Raw genomic sequence first — 18,385 nt, 5'->3', positions numbered from 1 at the left:
GGATGGCACCTAACCTAGGAGTATATGGCCAGAACTTCCATTGGCTCACATACATGTATATTTTTTTTCTCTATACTTATCTCAGCGAGTCTTCCCTGACTACAACAGGCCATGACCATGAGATCTGCTTCTACGAGCTGTTAAATCAGAAGTATTTTTAATGAATATGTTCTTGCTTTTAAAGAAAACATAGAGGAAAGAAAGAAAAATAAAGCAAAATATATTCAGCAGCCATAGCCATGTAAGAGAAGGCATGTGGACAGTAGACTGGCTGGGACAACTTTGCTTCTGCCTTCCTTCTTCAACAGAACTGCAGAGACCATGGGCTTCTGAAGGAATCTGGGTATTTTCTATCAGTCTCTTTCTTTTATTCTAGAAATTAGCCTAAGGACAGCAACCCTAAGTAAATAAACAGGCATCTAGTTAACAGCTTAGCGAGACAGAGGCACAAGAAAGTTTGAAACTAGAAGAAAAGAGAGACTAGACCTAACTGCAACACAACTAGCCTCTGCTACCTCCTGGGTTCTGCTAGACGAGTCTTCTTCACCATGGGAAAAATAGATGCTGTTATCTGCACATAAGGGCAAATTTCCCAGAGTTGTCCTTTTTTTTAAACTGGTGTTTTCTTTGCTTTGAGTCTCTTTTAAACAGTTTTCTCCTATTAAAAAAAGAAATATTTTATCCTTATGTTATGTGTGAGAGAAAATAGAAGATAGTTAATTCTAAACCAGGCAGATAGTCAGGTAAAGTTCTTTCAATTTGGCCTACTTCCTGGTTCTTGTCCAAGTCTATTTCTTTGCGGGGGTGGGGGTGGGGGTGGGTGGGAACGATGGGGGGTGTCTTTGTTTCCTGGAGGTGGTCTTTACCATATGACAATTTTCAACTTTCTTCTCTTAAAATATCAAATCATATTCTTACTTTCACTTAAATATAAGAAACAGCGAAATGCATCCTGCCTTACCAAAACCAAAGAGAATAGAGGTCCAAGCTTGTGCCACACCATATCTAGTAGAGTATAAAACTCTAGATTCTCCAAGAACTTGGACAGATACTACCTATGTAACCTCCCAAGTGGGGAGTCTTTCTCTGCTCTATGGAGAATTATTTTCATTTTTTCAAAACATTTATTATAAATATGCTCATTTCTTTGTTTTTAATTGAAAATAGATTTTTTACATGTATTATGATTAGGTTTCCCCTTCCCATTGGTAGTTTGCTGTGGCTACAAATTTCCTGCCTTGCAAACCTCAGTCAGCAAAGAAACTGTCCTGAGAAAGGGCCTTTAGCTAGGTTGCATCATGTTTCTCCAGCTATCTTCAAGTGTTTGCGAGCAAGATAGATGCAGAATAAAGAGAGGATGTGAGGTTCTCTTTGACTCTTGGCATCCTCTCAGTTCCTTCCTTCCATGTCTTCAAAGATGCATGATGGAATGTCAAATAACACCTAACCATAGGATGCTCTCTAATGGGAAGAGACATGGAAAGTGATGAACACAGCCACTTGTACAGTTTAGAGGACTCAGACACTAACTTCCAGTGGCAACAAGTAATTACAATAATGAACCAACTGAAGATCCCCTCTGGATACCCCCAACTCTAGTCTTGGGTGTTGGGAATACATTTAGAGCTGACTATGCCCCCTGTATTTCTAATCAAATTGCCCCAGCTGGGAACATCAGAAAATCTAATGTGTCTAGGTAGGTAAGGAGTTAAGAAATTGGGAGAGGAGACAGATTCTCAAAGGCAGCTTAATGCTTTCAAACATTTGGGCCTCATACTGCCTTTCACTGCTTAGTTAAAAACAAGCCAGCATGGGCTAGCCTATTACTGACTCAAAGCAAAAGGTAAACTGACATCAAAGAAAATGGAGAGGTATTTCCCAAGTCCACATCCAGGGATTAGTGCTGTAACTGATTGCAAAGTTAAAATCCATAGTAATACAACAAAGAGCATCGTTTCCTTCTTGGGTGGCCAAGGAAGGCAGAGCTAAGCTGCAGTTCTTTGCCCAAGCTTGCTCCTCCCTGACAAATCATGATTTTCATGGGCGGTCCATAAAAGCTACAATCAGCAAGTTCTCTCTTCTTACACTCTTATGTTCATTCTGTTGACAATCTTATTTAAAGTTTCTCAAAGAATTTATTTTCCCCTACAATTAATTGTTTTATTAGAAAATCACGCAAAATATAAATATTATCTATTATCAGGATTTGGGGGGGGAGATTATATTTTGTTGCCATTTTAAGAGGCATTATATTTTGTAAATAAAAGCTTTTTTGTTGACTTTCTACTTACGTTAAGTATTATTTAAGCATGTAATATCCTCATGAGGGTAATCATTTTATTATATCTTGTCTGTTGCATTAAACTTGTATAGCTTTGCATTATGTATGTTTTGAAAAATTACACATTTCTATTTGAAAGTGAAAATCAGTCTGGCCTGGGATCTGAAAGGGGGAAATTTAGAAAATGAAATAAATTCTATTCTGAGTACTGAAATAATTTGTTTATATGACTTTAATGGGCATGGAAAAAATTCACATAGATTTTTTTCATTTATGTTTCAATGTTAATTATTAAGCAGATAATTTGTTACTGAGTGTTCTTAGTTATGTAATTCTTGCCCTTTCTTACATAATGGTGGGTCACTGGAAATAACTGATTTTTAGTAGGCCAAAAGAAGAAAACTGATTTCTAAGACTAGAACAAAAATGATAAAAATATGCACTGTTCTTAGAAATATTTGTTATCAAAAGGTGCCAACGTGACAGAGTCTTAAGGCTAAAATATGCTATGCATTTTTTCTAAGTAAAAAATTAAATATTAGTTCTTTGAGAGTTTCAAACAGCATGTTTTGATCATATTCACCCCTCCTCCAATTCTTCTAAGACTCACCCTCATTTCTGTATCCACCATTTTTTTTTGTTCTTCAATTTTTTTATATCAAGGCAAATTTCTTCTTTATTCTTGAACATATGCCCTTATACCAGAGGGTGGTTGACTTACCAGGAAAAACTATTTCTCCCTCTCTCTGCACCAAACAGTTATGAACAGCTTCATGACTGGGGGTGGGATTGTGTGTCCAGCTCTCCTCTCCGCCCTACAATTTTGGTCTGGGGTGTTCTTGCACAGGTTTTGTGCCTGGTGCCCCATCCTCTGTGTTTTCTTAGGATAAGTTGCACTGTTATGTCCAGAAGGCACTGTGTCCTTGTAGTCAGCCACAACTTCCGATTCATACACTCTTTCCTCTCCCTTTCTCTGAATGACCTCTTAGCCTTGGATATAATTTTTAGTTTTCTCTAAAGACAACATTTTTGTATCATTTGGGGATTATTTATATACATCTTTAATAACTGTGTGCCAAACAGAAAACCTACTGCAAGAAAAACCTCAAGAGTAGCACTTGCCTTTTTATGTTGAACCTAGTTGCTTTTTATTACCATGTTAGAAAAATGGGGAAAAAATGGCTTACTCATTTAAAGAACTAAGCGATTCCAACAAATAAAAGATGGAGATTTAGGGTGTAGATCAGTGATACTGCTCTTCATAGTGTGTGACAGGCCTTGTGTTTTCAGTTATGTGAACTTGATTACCTTTTCATGCTTTCCTGTTCAAAATACAGTAAATTTTAAACTTATACTCAACTTTATATTTTTTAAAATTGTATTCATTTATTTAGAATGTATGTGTACACAAGGATATGGGACTGTCTATGGGATTTGATTCTCGTCTTCTACCATGTGGATGACAGGAATAAAATAACTTTGGAAATCAAGCACACTTACCTGCTAAATCATCTTGACCTGAGCCTGGGTCTTCTGGAAGAGCAGGAAGTGCTCTTAAGTGCTGAGCTATCTCTCCAGCCCCTATCCTTCCTTCCTTTAAAAACAACAACAACAACAAAAACCAAATCTAGGATTCTTTTAATGGTTCATCATTCTTAGATTGCCAGGAAGATTTACTTTATTTAGGATATGGATTTGAACAGGATTTGGTAAAATGTAAAGTACCCTTGCTTTTCTTCTTTAGTACTGAAAATTAATGAAAGAAAGTAGAGGTTATTATGCTTATTAATCAGTATTTTATTTAAATTGGTGCCTTCCCAGGAGTATGGTTGATATACCCAGTGACACTCCAGTGGACAAAACTGATTTTTCCTTCCTTTGCAAATAGCTTCTTGGTTAGGGATGGGACTTGGTATACACTTTCATTTTCAGTGGTGGAATTTTGTGTCACATCAGTCTGTGTATATTGTGTGCATGCTGCCTCACTCTTCTGTGAGTTTTTATGTGTATCAGTCTTGCATCTAGAAGAAATTGTTTCCAAAGAGCCATCAACTACCTCTGACTCTCATACTCTTTCCACCTCCCCCTTCTGCAAAAATCCCTGAGCTTCAAGGGGAGGAGTTTAATAAAGACATGCCACTTAGGACTGAGGACTCCAAAGTCATTTATTCTCTGCACATTGTTTAGTTGTAGATTTATGTGTTAACTTCTATCTCCTTCAAGAAAAAAATATTTTATGATTAGAGTTGAGTGAGTCACTGATCTACAAGTATAACAATATGTCATTAAGAATCATTTCATTGTTATGTTTCTTTAGAAGAATAATAGGAGTATGTTTCCCAGACCTATGTAATTATGGGTTTTTGGCTTCTTTAGCCATGCTAGGTATCCAGTTAGCCAACAATCCTAACTAACCACTATGCATCATAAAATCATATTTTTTTTCTATTGGAAAAGGATACTGAGAGGATAAAATGATCTGATAGATAAGGCCATTAAGTTGTACGTGGCCTGTGAAAGGCACTCAGCAAATTACTGGTGGTTTTATTTTCATCATCTGCCTTTCTTTCATCTGTGAGTCTCTTGGAGCAGCCATGATGTCTTGCTGTTAGGATATTTTGTTATCCACATGGACTTTCCTAAACCACCAGAATCACAGCACTTGAATCTAAGTATAACTCTAAGAGGATTTTATACCTTAAATTGCTTTTGAGATGACAAATTCCAAATAAGTCATCAAAACCTATGTAGAATATATCATTTAACCTAAAAATTGGTTCATTCCCTACTTCATATTATAGAACAGGAAAAAAATATTTTTTATGTTAATCATGGTTCATAGGGCAGTATCTAAAGTCTCTGGGTTGATGAGATATGACCCAGATATTGGTACCCTCTATATTCTGCACTCTGGCCTTTGTAGCACTCTTCTGTTCTTATCTTAAATGATCTTCCAAGAAACCAAGCAAAAGATTGTGTCTATCAAGCCAAAGTAAATTTGTAATTGCTACAGTAGTAGAAAGAAGCCACAGACACTGTTTTAGTGATATCTCAGGCAGAAAACAAGAACAACTCAGTGTCTGACTGATTATGTAGTGTGCAACACAGTGACAGAGAAGCATTTCCTTGAGAACCAGAATAAACAAAGAAAGAAAGAAAGAAGGAAACCTGTGAGAAGTAATCTCTGTGAGAGGAGGAAAGAAATATTTGAAAGGTCAGGGAGAAGAAAAGACAGAAGGGAATGATGAACTTAAGACAGCATGAGCCTTTTTCGGGGGCAGGGATGCAATAGGGACCCCTGTAAGAATCAGAGCTATCTCTTCACAAGTTGGGGTAATTATAGGTAGAAACAGGGACTGGGAAGCAGGTTGAAAGATTCTTTGGGTCTGAGATTGGCCATTGCTAGGAGTGAATGAATAATGGTGATTAGTGTATAAAAGCATGAAAGGTGATGGCACATTTTTTATGGCCAGCCAGAATCATGGGTATGCAGGAGTTGATGTCAGGAATATAGGAAAACAAGGCCAGAACACTGATTATTATGGTTTCAGGGAACTCCCATCATTCAACCAAAACTAAGAAAAATTTCAAAATGTCCCAGCCATTTCTAAGAGCTTTAAATATAAGAAACTCATCACACACACACACACACACACACACACACACACACACACACACACACACACACACACACACACACACACAAAGAAAACATTCACAACAAGCTTAAACAATAATTTAAATTCCAGTTTGTTTGGCAAATTTTTAAGTTGTGTTTAGATAAATATGTTCCCTAACATTACACAACAATGTCACATTGCACTTGGTGGAATTATTCCATTTCCAGTTATACATATGAGTCAACCTACAACAAAATGAGAATTTTGACCTAGAAAGTCAAATAAACAAGAAAAGTAGCATAAAAGTAGCATAACCACTTTGCAAAGAACAATCAGGAGACCTAACAGATAATCTGCCTTCAAACAAAATGGAACTCTGTGGAAGAAAGACAAGACTGAGGGAAGCCCTTAGGAGGTTTTTGAAGGCTGTCAAGGCCCAGTTGTCTAAAGGATGACAGTCTGGCAACAGCTTTTGAGTCCCAGCCATTAGAGTGGACTCATAAGAAGAGTAAGAGGACAGGTCAGCAGTGAGATTATAAGTGACAGAGTAGGGAGTCAATGGAAGGTAAGTTTCCTTATTGATTAAACAAAGCATTATAGAAAAGCATCTTCAATCATAGAAGCAGCAATTTTGCGATTGTAAAGCAATGGCAGTTTAGGCTGCAGTGAATTTATCTTACTGCCTGGGAGACTTGAAAGACCTCTGAGAGACTTACTTCAAATAGAAGGTCTTGAGACAGGCTGCAAAGAATTCGAAGTGCACCCTACCCGAACACCATAATAGCTGACCATTCACCTCAGAAAAATGCACAAATGTAAAAAAAAAAAAAAAAAAAAACTAAATCATTGAATCAAGGAAAAAAAACTAAGTTTAATAGCCCCAAAGCAATCAAAAAATGCTTAAACTTTGTCTAGGTTGGTAAGTGGGTAAATTGGTAAGGTATTTACAGTGTGTCCAAAGTTCTGTCTAGAGTCTTGCAATGTAGCTCTAGTTAGCTACCTAGATGAACTCATTCAACCTTCATCAGATAAGGATTTATTCAGAAGTAAACAATGACGAATACAGTGATTCACTTCTTCATTACACATAGAAGCTACTTGCCACCTCAAAAGTGCAGAATGTTTTCATTATTATTTTGGTATTTATCTATAACTTAGTAGGACAATATCCTTTTGATTTTCTTTGTGTGTTCATATGGGATGAATAATCCCTGTGTCTGGTTTAATTCTTGGCTTTGTGAGTAATATATTTAATTCCTTTGGACACAAACACACTGCTTTACTCCTCTAGAGAACTCTGATACTCTTCCTTCTCTTTGTTTGGAAAACAGGTCCTTCAACTCCTTTTATCCCTTTCTCCAAATTCATATTTGCTTTATGTTCACTCCCTCTTTGTATCCTCTCCTCCAATCATGTTGACATTTCTCTAGTCTGTGTCCTCAGTCTAGAAAATGAACATTTTGACTAGTTCTGCCACTAACCTTATCAGTATACCACGTGCTTAACCTTTTCTTGGTGATCACTATGTCAACTATGGGCTAGTTTTTGTTGTTGTTTTGTTTTTTTCTTTCCTTTTCTTTCTTTTTTTTAATTCAGATCACCCAGTAGCAAGATAAAATAGATGTATGATTCTTTATTACTTTCTTCATTCTTTCACTATAAAAATGTCATGAAAATAAAACCATGCTGGCACACAGAATTTGGGGTAACCTAAATCTGTGTTTCTGGGCCATGGTCACTCATTTTTGGCTCCAGAGGGAAGTGTCTCTTATTCCCTGTGAAGTGAGAAATGGTTTTTGCATGGACAGTGGTATCAAAACCTAGCATTTCTGCCTGGCTGTCAGCTTTGCAACAGGATTTGCCAGTTACCTAAATAGTACATTACTGCTCGCTTCAATTTCCTGTGCATGCTCAAGCTGTTACCATTACCTCAAGAAGTAAATAGAACATTTTCAGTGACATTTCTTAAACCTTCTTATAAATATTTGGCAACAAGTCTTTAGTATTACATCCATCAATGCCTATTGGGAGTGTCTGTCATTTGAACTAAGACAAAGTCATTCATCTTAAGCAGCATCATTGCAGTTAAATCTTAATCAGTCATGATGGGCTCACAGTGAGAAATTCTGAGAGACTGTTTGGATGGCTTTGAAAATACACATATTAAAATTTAACTGTTCAGAGACACAGTGCACTTCTTTGTAATGTGTATACATAGTAGAACAGTCAGCATGAATCGGGGAGACTTGTGTCACCTCTCCTAATTTAGAGAAACTGTAATTGCATCTTTGTTTGCAGATGAGCAACCTCTGAGACTTGACAAAATGGCTTCCACCACACACTTTACCTAATTATCTTCAGTTTCCCGGAAGTTAGCTACCAAAAGACAGATCAGCTTTTAATGTCATGGGTAAAGCTAACATGAGTGATTAGATTAAGTTGAAGGACTTCAAATTACCCAGTGAAACTCTAACAGGAAATAAAGTTGTTGTTTTGAATTTTAATTGCCAATATTTAGTTTCTATGTGCAGAGCAAATAAAGGGTCAAATGGAGAAGTCATTACTGAGCTAGCATTGATTTGATGATCAAATCTTCCTATTAGAGACCCCAATTTAAGGCCTCTCTCTCACAAATATATGCATAAACATAATATGTATATAGTATATATAGTAATACATATTATTAGATTTTTCCCATAAGCCATGAAACACTTTTGAGAAAATATATTTTCAGTTAAGGCATACCACTGACATGTTTCCTATATAAAATTGTATTTATAATAAAAACAAGATTGGAGGCAGTGAGAAAATTAGAAACAAAATTTAATGAGAATTCTTTTTAGTGAGGACCAAATACTATATTTTAAAAGTAGTATTAATTTTAAAAGGCAATGTTTCTGGATGAAATGGACCATGTTTACCATGGCTCAGTAATAGTACCCTATGGATACAGGAGTTTAATGTTTTCTTCTCCACACTGTATGTCCCTGGTAGCATCAAAGATGGGTTGGGGAGCTGCTGCAATGCTGCTTAGTGTGAACTGTGACCTAGGAAGTAATTGATGTGCTCTGAGACTCATCATATTTTAGTACTTCTGAGGAAAAGCAATTGCTGCACCTATGAGTCTTGTAGGTCTTCCTTAGCAGCCATACACCCATTCAGTCATCCTGGGAGAAAAGCCAAGTACTGATACCTGCAAAGACGTCTTAACAGCTCACTTGTGTTCAATTTCAAGTATCTGATTCTTGCTTTTTCAACAGTTTCATAGATTAAGAGAGTCTTTGATAATATCACTGATTTTAAGTTTTATTTTAAGTCCATGTATTGATTAATAGTACATTGTTACTTAAGCTATAAAAGCCTTTATCCTTCTTTTTTTGATGTACCTGTTTTATATGTATGGGTGTTTAATCTGTATGTACGTCTGTGCATGAAGTGCCTGTGGAGAACAAAACGAGGAGGCTGATCTCCTGAGATAAAGATGATTGTGAGCTGCCATGTGGATGATGGGGACTGAACCTGGTTCTTCCGGGAGAGCAGTAAGTGCTCTTGACTGCTGAGCGGCCTCTCCAGTCCCTATGCTTCCTTCTATTAAACAGAATTTTTTAATGGTTCAGCACTACTGGATGGTTAGTAAGATTTACCTGATTTATAGGATGAATTTGATTATGGTTTGATGAAAAGTTCCTCTGTTTTTCTCCTTTAGAACAGAAAATTAATAAAAAGAAATAAGAGGTCATTATTATGAATCAATATTTTTATTTATTTGTTTTTTCATAAATATATTTAGATCACTGTTTCCCCCCTGCTCTAATTCTCCCAGGTCTTCTCCACTTCTTTATCCACCCAAGTTCATGTTTTCTGTCTCTGTCTCTCTGTCTCTCTCTCTCAAAAGAAAAATATGAAAATCAAAGTGAACACCAAAAGAAGTGTGAAAAAATGCCACTGAAACAAAAAGACCCCACAAAATACATGAATTCTTTGTATTGGCCAACTACTCCTGGGGATAATGCTTGCGTAGGAGTATGGTTCATACACCCAGTGACACTCGATGGACAAAACTGTTTTTCTCTTCCCCACAGTTATCAACTACAAATAACTTGTATTTCCGGCAGCTGGAGTTTTGTGTACACTTCCCATTATTTGCACTAAAATTTTTGCCTTGCAGGAGTCTGTGCAGATTGGTGCATGCTGCCTCGCTCTTTTCTCAGTTTGTATGTGCATCAGTTCTGTGTCTGGAATCTTGATCTATTATATCATGAAAAACACCTAAAGAATTTATCTATATTTCTTCCTCATCAGCTATTTTTCTGATGTGAGCCACCAAGAGAAAAAAAATATTCCTCTGGATGGAAAACAGAAGTACAAAGAGAAAGAGACTCTAAATAACAAGTATAAAGATAACTGAAATGTCAGATACTGAAAATACCCAAGTGTAAGTTAGAATAGTGAGGTAAGGAGCGAATGCCACTCACTGGGAAGAAGTCCATTTGTAGAGTAAGAAGCCACAGGTGATAGGAGGAGGAAGAATTATTTTCTTGTTTTGTAGGAGAAAAACACCTCCACTTTCCCCAATAATTTGATTAATAAATGTCACAGAAAATAATAAAAAGTTTCTACAAATGGAGCATTCCTAATATGATGTCATATCGCTACTATTGTGAGTATCCCTGCTTGATAAAATATTTGAAGAAATCAGCATCTATTAAGGAACACCTAAAAACTCTAGTGTGACCAGAGCAACTGCACACCATCTAAGAACACATCCTGGACTGACATGAGTTCCGTGAATTCCTAGTAAACATTTTAAATACTACATTCCACGTTTTTTTTCTAAAAGACTTTTCTGAACCCTCTGAGGACCTGCTGCAGAAACCCTTAATAGAAACATTCCTTATCCAGATGGATTGCATTTTCTTCCACTCCAGAGGAGTAAGCACAAATAATATATTTACTTAAATGTGCAAATTCTGCTTTCCCAGGAATGTATGGGAACATATGAGCAATATACATACATACATATATAAATATATAGAGTGTACATATATATTCACAAATATACATACATATATTCACAATACAAATGTCCTTAGTCACCATCGCTGTGCTATCATAACCATGTTCTCCTCTTCCCTCTCATCCTCCCTTTGTGCTTTCTTACCTCTCTCCCGCCTTGTACTGCCTCCAGTCGTTTCAAGCTTAAACCCTGAAAGAAAAAAGTGTATATGATACATAATTACACACAAGGAATTAACGAATAATCATAAAAACACTATAGTGAGTAAAAGTACTCAGGATTTAGTTCCTGACAAAGGACTTTGCTCTCTAGTGTTATGTCTGTTTTGCATAGTAGAATAAGAAAATGCAAGTCCTTAATACACACTATGCTTAAAAGAAAGAAGGGTTAATCTATATTTTAGCAAGATAATTGCAAAAATATGCTTGTGACTCAAGATGGAGAAATAAGGTTACTGATTGCTCACGTCTCTGTTGTCTGTCTGTCTGTCTGTCTGTCTATCTACCTATCTATCTATCTAACTATCCATCCATATCTATCTGCCTATCTATCTATTATTCTCTCCATCCGTCCATCCATCCATCCATCCATCCATCCATCCATCCATCATCCACAATGCCATTGTTATTTGTAATCCATGTTCATTGAATCATTGCAAATTAGTAAGGGAGTATAGTAGAACACTGATTTAATATCAAAACCAAATGCAATAGTTAATGCCTACAGTTATCCTAGTAGTGGTTGCTTATCCTGGAGATGTGAGGTGGAAATCACATCAATGCTACAGCACTTTTTTTTTCACATTTTTCTCATCCTGACTCCTTCCTTTCACTCTCCTTTTCCTTTTTATTTTACAGATTTTCTTTATTTATTAAATGGTTCTTTGATTTATACATTGTATTAGATATTGGAAATACAAAAGAATGTATATATAAAATAGTCCCCAAAGATCAGATGACTGGGCTAAATATATGTGATGACCATCTTCCAGGTCAGAGAAGGAAGACATATAAAGGTCTCCTTCCTGAAAAGGGCTGACATAGTCTTAAAATTCAGACTAACTTCTTTCATTTTATCCGATTTCATATACATATATGCAAGTATACATATGGACTTATAATGTTCTTTATCAATAGGTATATTTTAAATGTTCATCACAGAGCAATAATAAATTCTTGAAGTGATATATATATACATATATATATATAGTAATTGTTTTGACTTGATCATTATAATTTGTCTGCACATATCAAAACCTCAGACTTTATCTAATAAAGTGATACAGATGTTATATACCATTAAAAGTATGTTAACAGAGGCTGGAGAGATGATTCTGTCTGCTCTTATAGAAAACCTGAGTTTGATAACTAGCACCCATATGATGCCTCACAACAATCCATAACTCCAGTTCCAGGGGTTTAGATGTCCTCTTCTTGGCTCTATGGGCACCAGGTACCAACATGGTGCATAGACGCACATGAAGCCAAATTACACATATGCATATATGCATGTTACTTTTTTCAGAATTAAAAACTAACAGAAAATAGAAACATAGATACAAATTTATACTAACAGATTCAAAACATATTTTTTGATTTCTCTAGCTGATTTAACATAGTGGGAAAGCATGGACTTTTTTCATAACAAAATTAAGAAGTTCAATTTGTCATATTTTTCTCTATTCCTGCTGAGACTCTGAATGTTCCATAACTTGAGTTATAAATTTGCATTGTCTTCAACATATCAGGTAAAAAGATGAATTTGGGAAAATAATATGCTATGCTTAAATATTCTAGCTATACATTTCATAATTTAACAAAGAACCATTAACTTTATTGTGATGCTAATTAACAATCATGTTATAATAATTTAAATATTTCATATTTACAGAGATTAAAATATTGTTATTCCTTTGAACATCAGTATTTATGCTTAGGAGATTATGCAGTGATGTTTCAACATATCATTTCTTCATATATGAAACTACTATCTTGAATTATTCTGGTAAAGCTATAGAAGAAAATATTATTTAATCTCCTGCTCCCCTTTACAGAACACACATTACTTTGTCGACTCTGCAAAAGATTCTAAAATCCACTGACAGAATATGGATAACTAAATTTTAGCCTGCCTTTTGAACAGAGATGTGTCCCCATTCACAGAACACATTTTGAAAAGTTTGAATTCCAAGGAAATCCCAAGGAAAGAATATAAAGCCAAACAGCACTTCTCAAACATGGATGCTATGGATAAAAATACCTCGAAGTGGATTCATTTGCACACGTTTTAGCATCTGGAAGCAGTATGCAGAGCCATGTTTGAATTCAGGATGATGTGGTTTTCATCTCTAGTTCCCAAATTCTGCGTCTGTCCTCCAACACATTTCATTATCTCTCTCACCATAATCTTTGCAGTTTACGTTGATAATCATCATAACTAGCACACCTGTTCATCTTGAAGGTGAAATGAGACGTGAGCTATGCACAACAAAGGCCAATGCTGCTTATTTCTCTTCATCTTCCAACTCATCATCTACTCTCCAGTCTCATCATCAGTATTGCACATATGTTTAAAAGAAGACCAGTTTGAATAAAAAATACTTGTGGTTTTCCTTACATTTGAAAAATACAAATTATATAGGAAGTATTCATGAACAGACAAGGAGACAAGTCACATTTTTGGCACACATTTTTTTTCTCATAGGATATTTTAATAATTACCTTTTGAGACAGATTTTTCTTTTTTTTTCTTTTGTGGTGTAATGTACTATTTTTTAATTCAATCTTTCTGTTCTTCACCCTTCTGACTACTTTTTTCAGGGGTTTGAGTTAATTGTTATTTGTCCCATTTGCCGCTGATACCTTATTTTGTCAAATAGTTTCTATTTCCCTGGTTCTTCATTTTGCATATTTTCTATAGTTGTATCTACACGTTTATAGGCCTTTTAATCTACATTAACTAAACTGAGACAGTTTGTTAACAGTTTTATTTTACATTTTTATATATAATTGGTATTATCATGTGTTTTTTTCCCATTCTCAAACCCTTCACTTATTTTTATACAAAGCAATGACTTGATTGCTTTGTCCTTTGTCATTTCCAGCTCTGTTTCTATTGGCTGAATTTTCTTACTGGTTGTAAATCTCACTTATCCATTTCCTCTCTTTTCCAGTAATTCATTTTGTCTGACAAATATTGTGAATTTTATTTTATGAATGCTACATTTTCTCTTCAGAGAGCTAGAATTACTTCTTGCAGACATTTAAGTTTCTGCTGATTCAAACTAATTCCTCTGTGGCTTGGATGAAAGTAAAGGGAAGAATCTAAATTAGTTTTCAGTGTTAAATCCTGCTGTTCCTAAGACTCAGCTCTGTACTCTCCATTTAATATACAGGATCTCATAAACACTGTACTGACGTAGCCAAAAGAAACTCCAGGCTGTCGAGAGTACTGGTCATACAAGCATTCATGATACTCTAGTAACCAACCAACTTCCTTCCGGTTGCTTTTCTCCAGGCCATGGGGAAGGTTAGATTATATATGTGGAAATTCCCATTTAAAGACTTTAGTGCCAACATGAGACAGTCCCATAATCTTCAATTAGCTGAGCAGTGACATTTAAGACAAGTGGTGTTTTCAAGTCAAAGACATCCAGTCTCCTTCCTTACCATCTACCTAGCACACAAGAGAAAACTTTTGGCATTCCTTATGAGTTTTATTATTTCCACTGAAGCACAATGAATTCATTTAGAAGAAAATTAATGTATTTTCACTCTATTCTCTGAGACAGTTGGGCTTTCAGAAAAACAAATAAAAACATCAGCAGTCAAGTTATTCATGTGTATATATTCAAATTTGTGTGCATATTATCTAGCTCATAAAACTAATACAAACAGAGAATTCTAATTGATTTGAAATCTATTTCAATATTCTTCAAAAGTATAGATATAATATCTATCTAGTGTGTCTAAAGTAAATTATATTTTAAAGCACTCTGGGGAATGTGACTTGGCAAGACATATTTCCCACAGTATATGTATTTTCTCACTAGAGAGTATAAACTCTTTGCATTGATCAAAATTAATTACCCAAGACCAAACCAAAATATTATAAATATTGTAGGTAGAGAGAAGAATTACCCTGAAGCAAATGTTCTGCTGTGTACTAAATTAAGATGGTTTAGCAAGGCCTAAGTAGAAAAAGCTATTAACTGAAAAAATAGAACTTTTTACCCAAATCTCCCCTGTACTCAGATATTTGTGGATGGGCCCTTGCAACTGTTAGGGTATAGGGTCAATTGGGTCAGTGGGTGGAATAGTTGAGTAGGTGTGTGATGTCAGCTGTCAGAAAATTGGGCCTGTGAGAAACTATCCCCTTCATGATGGTCAGAATCCTCTTGCAATTCCTATCATCCCATGTAGATTTCATCAGGTCTGTAGTACCCAAATTGATGGAAATATACTATCCAGAATCTATGACTTGGTTGGTTTATTTTTCTGATATAGAAACATACAGAGTGGATGTATGGAATACACATTTTGCTCTTAGTACTTAAGATATTATTGTGTGATTTTTTTTAGACTTAAAATGTTATGATTTAATGGGATGAAGTAAAAATTTATTATTAAAAAGCTTATAATGACTGTGTGACTTTTTAACATTTAGTCTCGGCCATGAGGCATAGAGCAGAGACACAGGTGCTGTCAATAGCTTGAGGTTGAATAGCTCCATTGGACAGAGAAAGAAGCTTGCAGCTAGGAACCTGATTTATGCTTTGTGGCAGTTTCAGAATTTGAATCTCAGCTATTGGGGTTCAGATTCGCAGTTATCTTTGTCTAACAAAATCTGGCTAATACATCTATCATGCATCTTGTCTGAAATGCTCTGTAACTTTTGGAGCATTCTTGACCACATATTCCAAATTCCACAGCTTTAAAATTTGTAATTTTAAGCATAATTGCAATAATCTACATGAAACACAGCACCATGCCCAGCACCACGACTGTCTACAGTGTGTTTTGAGCTTTACTTGTAGTTTGAGATACCACTGCTCTTGGCATTGTACAAATGAAAGAGTGACTCTACCACAGTTTTCAAGTAACCATTTTTTGTGTGTTTTCTGTACATCACTGTACTGACTCAGTGTTCCAACTGGATTAATTCTATTCATACAGTCAACTTGTACAAGGTGAAACGAAATGACCTTTTACTAAATATAATCTATTTTCAAACTATTTTTTTTTAGAATAAAAGTCACCCTGCTTTGTATAATCATATTGTTCATCTTACTTCTCAGCTGTGGTGAATGACCCAGAAGAATCAGAGGTGCCCAGTGCCTGGCTTCTCACACCTTAGTAAACACTCTTCAATAGAAATTTAATGTTTGGGAAGAAGGGTTCACTCTTGAAGGATAACAGCAATACTTAACCCTCTGTATTATCAATAAACATCTCCAGGAGTTCAAAGATGTCACATTTCTTTCAGTTTAGGCTGAGTCCATGAGTTCCCCTAAGAGGCTTCCTATAGCTATTTCTGTACACCATGGCTTGTCAGAGATGCTGATGGAAGTACTTAAGGGATTAGGTAATTCCAACATGGCTTAATACCTTAGCTGTCCATCTTGGGGGTTCTCTGAATTCAAGCTTTTGAAAATTTGGATGTCAGAATTTTCCTTTGTTTGTTCACTAGTAGGCTTTGTATTTTGTGTTACTTTTTACTTACTTTTCTAATAAAATCTTTAAGCACATATGAAAACTTACAACTTAATCCTTATTTGAGATTCATTTTCTGAGTGTCAGTATTGAGGTACGTGACACCTCATGTGCTTGTTGAATTAACTTAGAAATTCAGAACTTTTCTCATGGCTGCTTACCCTCACAAAAACCTCAAGAAATCACTCTTACATCTAATCTCTTATCTTCTTTTAAAGTTAAAAAGCATAGTTTAAATGTGTGATTTCCTGATCATTCTTGCAGTCAATATATTGGATCTTTTCCTTATTTAATGTTGACAATGTAAGTCTCAGAGAAATTTCAAAAAGCATGTGCTTAAATATTTAAACAGCTCATCAGAATTTGATTCAAAAGTTGTTTAAAGACAAAAATCACTCAATGTCAACATTTATAAAATTATTTTTCTTTTTGTTCTATCTACTTTCGATGTTAGTCATAATACGCAACTTTGTTAACCTGTGCCTAAAATCTGTAATCCACACGAATGTTTCAAACTGTTCTTCATCTCCTGTTTCAAAATTAGAGATGTCATTATTCTCAGGCACTTTATGGCTTCACTATTAAGTTACTATCAAGTCATTTTGAAAATGGAAAGTGCACGCTGTCTTTGAAAACTCTGCACTCTTCTAAAGGAATACATTTGTAAATGACAAAGATTGTTTTGTGCATTGATTTCTAACTCCAGTTCAGCTTCCTAAACTAAAGTAGCAATCCTTAGAAGATTACATAAAAATGTACAGGTCATGAGGCATGTGACAACATCATAAGGTGTCTAAAAGTGCAATGACCAAACATTAAATAAAAATCAAGCATGTAAGGAACGCAGTTTTCCCCACAGCAATTGCTCACACAATTGCTAGTTCACCACAGCCTTGGTTCTGAACAAGCACACTTTTGTTCTGCCAATGATGTCACACCACACAATGTCAATGCATGCTGCCTGAAACACATTGGTTCAGATTGGGGGCTATCACATAATAAATATTGCAATGCTTGTATTGGTTGTATAAAGCGTTCTGCACTTACAAGTAACAAAATGGATTAGTTGTGGAAATACATTCAATATTGCCCATCATCATGACTCTGCATGTATGTATCAAATTAGATTATATTTGAATTATAGTATATCAACATGCTTGATTTTAAAATTGATATTAATGTCTCTGTTTTAAATTTCATTTTAAAATATTGTTTGTTAAATTAATTTTGTTTTAATATTGAAAAAATATATATGCCAAATTTTGAATGGCCTTAAGCACAGTTCTTCCATTTTGTTCGTCATAGTCATGAGAAGTGCTCTTTGCAATGTTGGCAATTATAACACCAAAATTTTTATAAACTCTGAAACATGTAAGATTTTCTAAAGCCTCTCCAATATCAAATATTCATCCAAAATTTCTTTATGGAAAATTAAATAAACAACCCATCTCATTAGTGTGCAAATTTGCATTAATCTTTCAAAAAGTGTAAAATTACATGCATGTCAAACACTTGTTTTAAAATAGATTTTTTTATAATTTATTATCAGTAAATATTTGATTAGCACATGTGTTTTATATGCTATATATTGAAGGCCACACAAAAAAATTTCAAATGTAAAAAGGGCACAGTTTGAAAATATTTATGATGCCATGAACTAAATAACTCGTGTTATGGAAAGCACATTGCACAACTACGTTCTATTGTATTGTAAGTGACACCGTCAAGTCTAACCTTTTTTAATGTTGAGAAACTG

At 35.2% G+C, this 18,385-nt stretch overlaps 1 protein-coding gene across 1 annotated transcript in view; it reads right to left on the bottom strand.

The window, feature by feature from the left end:
• Ccser1 (coiled-coil serine rich protein 1) overlaps positions 1–18,385 on the bottom strand; it is a 1,130,812-nt gene that overhangs the window by 388,513 nt on the left and 723,914 nt on the right. The window contains 1 exon segment of the mRNA XM_028889267.1: positions 11,063–11,107. Within this exon segment, the coding sequence (XP_028745100.1) occupies positions 11,063–11,107 (45 nt within the window).

The sequence above is a fragment of the Peromyscus leucopus genome, chromosome 3 (assembly GCF_004664715.2).
Source record: "Peromyscus leucopus breed LL Stock chromosome 3, UCI_PerLeu_2.1, whole genome shotgun sequence".
NCBI lineage: Eukaryota > Metazoa > Chordata > Mammalia > Rodentia > Cricetidae > Peromyscus > Peromyscus leucopus.
The sequence above is the reverse complement of the archived record's forward strand: the minus strand, read 5'-3'. Positions and strand labels throughout refer to the sequence as shown.